At 37.5% G+C, this 6,194-nt stretch overlaps 1 protein-coding gene across 1 annotated transcript in view; it reads right to left on the bottom strand.

Moving 5' to 3' along the window:
* Positions 1-1,514: 1,514 nt before the first annotated feature.
* The window catches only part of BTAF1 (B-TFIID TATA-box binding protein associated factor 1), a 36,713-nt gene continuing 32,033 nt past the window's right edge, over positions 1,515-6,194 (bottom strand). The window contains exons 34-38 of the mRNA XM_005417370.2: positions 5,553-5,705; positions 4,749-4,960; positions 4,429-4,588; positions 3,670-3,840; positions 1,515-3,430 (exon numbers count right to left, since the gene is read on the bottom strand). Coding sequence (XP_005417427.1) covers positions 3,284-3,430; positions 3,670-3,840; positions 4,429-4,588; positions 4,749-4,960; positions 5,553-5,705 — 843 coding nt within the window. The 3' untranslated portion in view covers positions 1,515-3,283. The remainder of the gene's footprint in view (positions 3,431-3,669; positions 3,841-4,428; positions 4,589-4,748; positions 4,961-5,552; positions 5,706-6,194) is intronic.

Below are 6,194 nucleotides of genomic sequence, written 5' to 3'. Positions count from 1 at the left end.
AAGCAAAAGATTCAACTTGAACTAATTTGAGTTAAACTAAATCACTATGTATACCTTGGATATTCAGTGTAATTTCACTTTCAGCAAGCTTAGCAAAAAAAAAAAACACCTTACAAAAGCATTAGGGAGAAGGATAAAAAAACAACCTAGAAACCTGCAATAGTTATAAGTAAATTTGCAGAAAGCAAGCAGCTTCCTGCCTAAGTGAATTCCAAATATAACATGCATGGAGAAAGTTAAACTAAGAATTCAATCTAACAAGTCTAAGTACAACAGACATAGCAGAAGGTGTCTTTATGCAGACATGGTGCATGTTTGCAGAAGGTAGTTCTCCATTTAGTTTTAAGTAGGATTTCAAGCAGTGCTTAAGTTGGTTGAAAAGCAGCATTATGCGTACACTTGTTTCAAAGTCATTCCTTCCAGCCCAGAATGTGGTCACCAGTCAGAGGTACTTAGTTTTCACAGGTTAGCAAGCTATAAATCAGGAACTACATTAATTTGGAGGTCTGGCTTTGGTGACTATTAGTGGTTTTTTGATGCTATTAAATGATGAGACTACTTTAACTCAGTGCAAATTACACACAATGCATCAAACCTTGAGTATGAGGCAGTGGAGAAGGTTGCCCAGAGAAGTTATGGATGCCCCATCCCTGGAAGTGTTCAGGGACACGTTGAACAAATCTTGGAGCAATCTGGTGGAGTGGAAGGTGTCCCTGCCCATGGAAGGGCTTTGGAACTGGATGATCTTTAGGGCTGCTTCCAGCCCAAAGCATTCTGAGCCTATGTATGGTTTTACTCAGTTCATGTTTCTTTGGGCCTCCAGTGACTCCACCTGCAGTCAGTCAAGGCTTAGGCTGTATCCTCATTAGCAAGTAACAACCTGTACTAGGGGCAGAGCTGGAGAGCAAAATGGCTGGTGCTGAGAATCTGACATAGTTGAAGGTTTCATTTCAGCCTAGAAATAAATACTTTCCTATTCCAGTCCAGACCCTGGTCCAGTCCAGCTGAATACCCATTAAAGAGATCAAATGCAGTTAGAAGTATTCTAAGAGCTATTTCTTGCTGGAGTTTTGCTGTAAGTGAATCCAGTTTGTGCACTGAGGACACTGCACAAACAAGCCAGATGTTGCCAAATGATCTGCTAGTCTGAAAAGCACAGAACAGCTTTTTGTTAAATATTAAGGCAACAAAATCCAATTTTTTATATAGTTGGTGCAGTGTTCCTGTTGGGTTACATTTCAAAGCATTAATTCGCAGAACACTTAACATCAGCCAGTACAAATAATATTCTTGAAACAATTATTCTAGGTTCTGCCTTCTCCTGTTTTTCAGGTGCAGGAGTCTTGTTGATGTGATATCCAAGAGAGCCATCGCTAAAATTATTATGGTTGCATAGCAACCACAATGTGATAAATAAATGGCTTAAAGTCCTAGGCTGTCCATTTCTTTCCCAACAGAACCCAAAGTTTCTTACCACTGCACCTAATAAAACTCTTGAAGAAAAACATATGCAATTTTTACCACTAAAGAAGTTTCTTTATTCAAATATCTTGTTATTTCTAGGCACTATCACCAAATTACTGCACCAAGTTATCTTCAAGTACGCATTATTCCAGCATTGTAACTTCTCTGCAAACACCACCAAGACCCATCTTGTCTCCCCTGCTTGGATCATCAGCTGAAAGCACAACAGAAATAGTCTGAAGGTAGAAATTAACCAATATAACACTCATAATCCAGCTGTAATTTCCAAAAGCATTACGTTGTTTATACAGCCAGATAAGCCTTCCCTAGAGAAACAAAACTAAACATGGACAAACCCAACATGCAACTTATATATTCCCAGTTTGTTTTATTTTCATGGAATGCTAATTTAGTTACAATCTGGCAGTTCATAACTACTGAAATGTGACATTAATTCTTCTCCAATGATATAGAACTGTCTTGATTTATATAGTTTTAAAACAATCTTATTTTACAATAGTTGAGGTCTCTGGTGGTTTTTAAGCTCTGATGCTTAAGCACACAGCAAGCTATAAACCTTGGGTTTTATATTTATACATATATTCTATGTATTCAGACAACTGCTGTAAGTTATCTATAACTTAATATTTATAAAAAAGTGCATATACTGGTACATATGCACATCTAGAAACACACTTTTATACTGCCTCCCTTTTTTATAAAAAGCTGCATAACATACAGCCATATTATTCTCACTCACTGCTATTAAAGTCTTTTACTATCTTTGTTACACAGCTTTAACTATTCAATTACCTCAAACTGAATGTAGGTACTTCTATGTATATTTTCTCCTAAAGAAAAAAAGTCCTCCCTATTTAAGAAGCTTTAAATCATGCATTGGTTTAGTACACAGTCACTTTTAGCATGGATTTTAGAATCCTAGACAGTGTAAAATCTACTTCTGGAAAATGTCTGTCTGTATATTTAATTTCTTCTTTTAGTTACAAAAAATATATAGGATTGAAACATATGGAATACATGCATCTCTCAAAGTGGCTATATTCTAGCCTTATAGATAAATTAAAAAAGTACACCCCTGCTAACAGGATGCAAACATGGCCTCAAACAGGCCATTACCTGTATTTAATAGAGCTCATTACATTAAAAAGTTCAAGTCAGTTGTTCTCACAAGATGGTGTCAAAAGACTGAAGAGCATGATATATATATAGTCAATATACAAAGATGGGTGCACAGGCCTAGTGCCATTCCATTCTTCAGTACTTTCAAGGCTTCTAGGCTTTGCCTCTGGTGATGTAACTCCTGAAATGATCTGAATGAAAGCTTAAGTTGAAAATTGCTTTTTAAATATACCATAAAAGCAAGTTGTGTTTAAAAGAAAAATGTACACTGAACAACCTGAAGTACTCACTGAAACAACTGTACAAAACTATTATAGATACAGAAAGAAATAATGGTGGACTTAACTGCAAACACAAGTCACACTTGTTAACAGATGTAAAACCTGCTTTGTTTTAATTCTTCTACCAAGTAAGAATTTGCAGCTGTTCAGAACCAGTAAAATTTGAACCACCTCACAATGTTTACATTTAAAGTTTTTATACAGTGCAAACGTTTAAGACAGAATAACTTCCCAGTGAAACAGCTGACACTACTTCATGCCAGTCTTTTGAAGATTCTTCTTTCAGTAAGTCTATTTACACATTAAGCTAAAGGTTCACTCTATATGCTTTGAAGTTTGCTGAATATCAGCAGAAAAATATGTGAACTAGCAGCAGTTGCATTACAAATATGGGGTGGTTACTTTAATGAATGCATAAAGTTTTCAAGACTGTATTCAGTGTCATACTGCTCTTGATCCCATAGTTCTCCAAGGTTTTCGAGTACTGATTTCATTGATGCTTTCCCAGAAGAGGTAGAGGTATCTGCTTTTTCAGTTTTGCCATCCTTCACAAAAGAAAAAAAATCCTGTTAATATTAAGAATAATGTTTTCAACAATCTAATAAATTCTTCAAGTCTGATAATTCTTCTGGGGAAATATCACTTCCTCCTGTTGTTTAGAGAGCTGTCTACTATTCATCAGTCCAACTTAAGCATTTGTGTGATTAAATTTCACATTTCAAAGCAAAGCTTTTCCCTAAGCTGACTCTATTTTTGGTAGGTATTTGTAAAACTATTTCTTTACCTTGTCGAGAGTGAACAGATCAAGAAGCTGCTCTGTTCCCATGCTCTGTAGGCTTGCATTTTCTTGGCTGATCACTGTATTTGCAATATTCATTTTGAACTTTTGAAGACCCATGATCTTCTCTTCCAGAGTTCCCCTGGTTATCAGGCGATATACATTAACAACACGTTTCTGAAAGAAAAAAAGCACACTTAGCAAACAAGTATCATCTCAGATATTCAGGAAAGCATAAGCTTTTAGTGTTTATCATGGACAGTCTAGAGGCAGTTTGGCTTGGAGCCACCCTTCAGTAACTCTAATCAGTCTGACAGACATTAGATGGAAAGCACAAGACTATGCCACTATACAGTAGAAGTGTCTTCAGTTGCCTCTGTACTCTGGAAGAATTCACTGATTTTTACAGCTCTAGGGGAAGACTACCAGCAGTCATTCTTGCCCTGTCTTGCACCAGAGAAGGACAACCCTGTAGGCTGTCACTTCAATTCCTTGTCTCGGTCCTCAGTCATCTCTTCCTCCACCAAAGGGTGATTCTTCTCTGGCCTCTCCCCAGCAGCTCAGGAAGTACAGAAGAGAAGACTCATCAAGTTGGCAGCAGAATAAGGAAGTATGCACTTCAGCAGCTGACATATTTGCAAGAAATAAGCATGAATGGAAGCTTGGTAGAAACCTACAGATGTCACTTTGTTATACATTACAAACTCTCTCAAGCAAGTTCAGCGTGAGAAAAGCCACCCTTATGAGAAATAAAGAGGTTTTCACCTGCCCAATGCGATGTGCCCGATCCATGGCTTGCAGGTCTCTCATCGGGTTCCAGTCATGCTCCACAAACACAACTGTGTCAGCTCCTGTCAAGTTAAGTCCCAGTCCACCAACATGAGTGGTGAGCAAAAGAACATCTATAGACGGGTCGTTATTAAACCTGCATACAAGAAAAGGTTAAGTATGGTAAGTTTCATTTAAATAAAGAATTTATGAACCTCATCTGCTTTGAGGCAGACAAAAAACCCAATTTTGCACCATCCAAATAATACAGTTCATCAAAGCTGGCCTCACAGTGGTTATGAGGGGATGAGGCATACCGGGAAACAATGGAATGTCTCTGCCCAGCAGTAATGCTGCCATCCAGTCGCAGGTACGTAACTGAAGGTAACTGAGGCCTCAGAAGGTCGTGCTCCACTATGTCCAGCATACTCTTCAGCTGACAGAAGATAAGCACTCTGTGCTGGGCCACAACTGCTTCTGTACCACTTTCTGAAGATCCACCATTCCCCAAACCACAGTCTAGCAGCAGCTTTAAGTAAAAGAACACAAAAATGTGTCATTAAAATGACTGTAGAGCTCATGTAAATATTAACATTTGTTGATTATCAAAAGTAGAAATTTGAGAAACAATAAACTGCAGAAGGAACTGACAGTCACTCAAATGACAAGAAGGCAAAGTTTGGCTTCCCTATCAAACTATGAAAAACTTAAGAGTCATTAAAAAATGCAAAAAAACCTTTTCTTTACTTAAATTCTATTGTAAGTAAAGCAATGCAATCTAACTTTATCAAGGAAGTAGTCTCCTGTGTAATAAAAATGAAAAAAAAATATTCCAACAAGAGGGAGAAGAATAAAATAGAAGTAAGGTTTTTCATAAGCCACCAACTTATATAAACATCATCACCATGAAGATTATGTGTGTCTCTCCCCACCCCCCAACCCCGTCTTAAATTATCAGGGAAAATAGGGCATATCCCTGAAAGACCCTTGCATTCTTTTTCATTTACTACTTAATTTTATGAAAGAGTTTCCCTAGGGATGAAATCTTAAATAAAACGTCCTAAACTGTAACAGCAGTACAGACATTTAGGGAATTGAAGGCACAACACATGTTCACTCACTTGTTTCAAAGCAGACAGCTTAGGTGCATGTTGGATGTCTCGAAGGGATGAATTCTGAGCTGCAAGTTGCTCTGTAATTCTCTTGTACTCTGGGTGCTGGGTTGTGAGCACTAATGCTGGATGGTTGCAGAGCTTCCGTAAGTACTGCAATGCCTTGAATTATTTAAGAAATGAAGTTCAAGCAAATAATAAGCAAGAACACAGTTACAGAAAAATGATTAACAGAATTAACTGTAAGTACATGGGTCACTGCCACATTCCACAATCTGGACTTTATGGTGTATTTTCATCAAACCTGCACATTTAAAACCTGCACTTCAAATTGTATCCAAACACTGTTACACTCATTGTGATCTTGGTCCCTTCTTTCTGGAAAAATACAAGGATTACCATTTCCCACACTTTCATCTGAGTCTGCAATAGAGGAAATGGGTTTGGGAGCAGTTTGAGAATAATTGTTTCCAGTTAACCAAGAGTTATTCTTCAGTTCTATAAGATCGTGAACCTTCATAAATTCAGATCTACCCTTAAGGAAACATTTTCTCCATGTTTCAGAATCTTAATGTTGAAGTGTAAGAGCTGACACAATCAGAATTACTTCCCTCATTCTGAGGTTTTGCTCTCTCAGTATTCAGTTTTTAC

The sequence above is a fragment of the Geospiza fortis genome, unplaced genomic scaffold (assembly GCF_000277835.1).
Source record: "Geospiza fortis unplaced genomic scaffold, GeoFor_1.0 scaffold130, whole genome shotgun sequence".
Lineage (NCBI taxonomy): Eukaryota > Metazoa > Chordata > Aves > Passeriformes > Thraupidae > Geospiza > Geospiza fortis.
The sequence above is the reverse complement of the archived record's forward strand: the minus strand, read 5'-3'. Positions and strand labels throughout refer to the sequence as shown.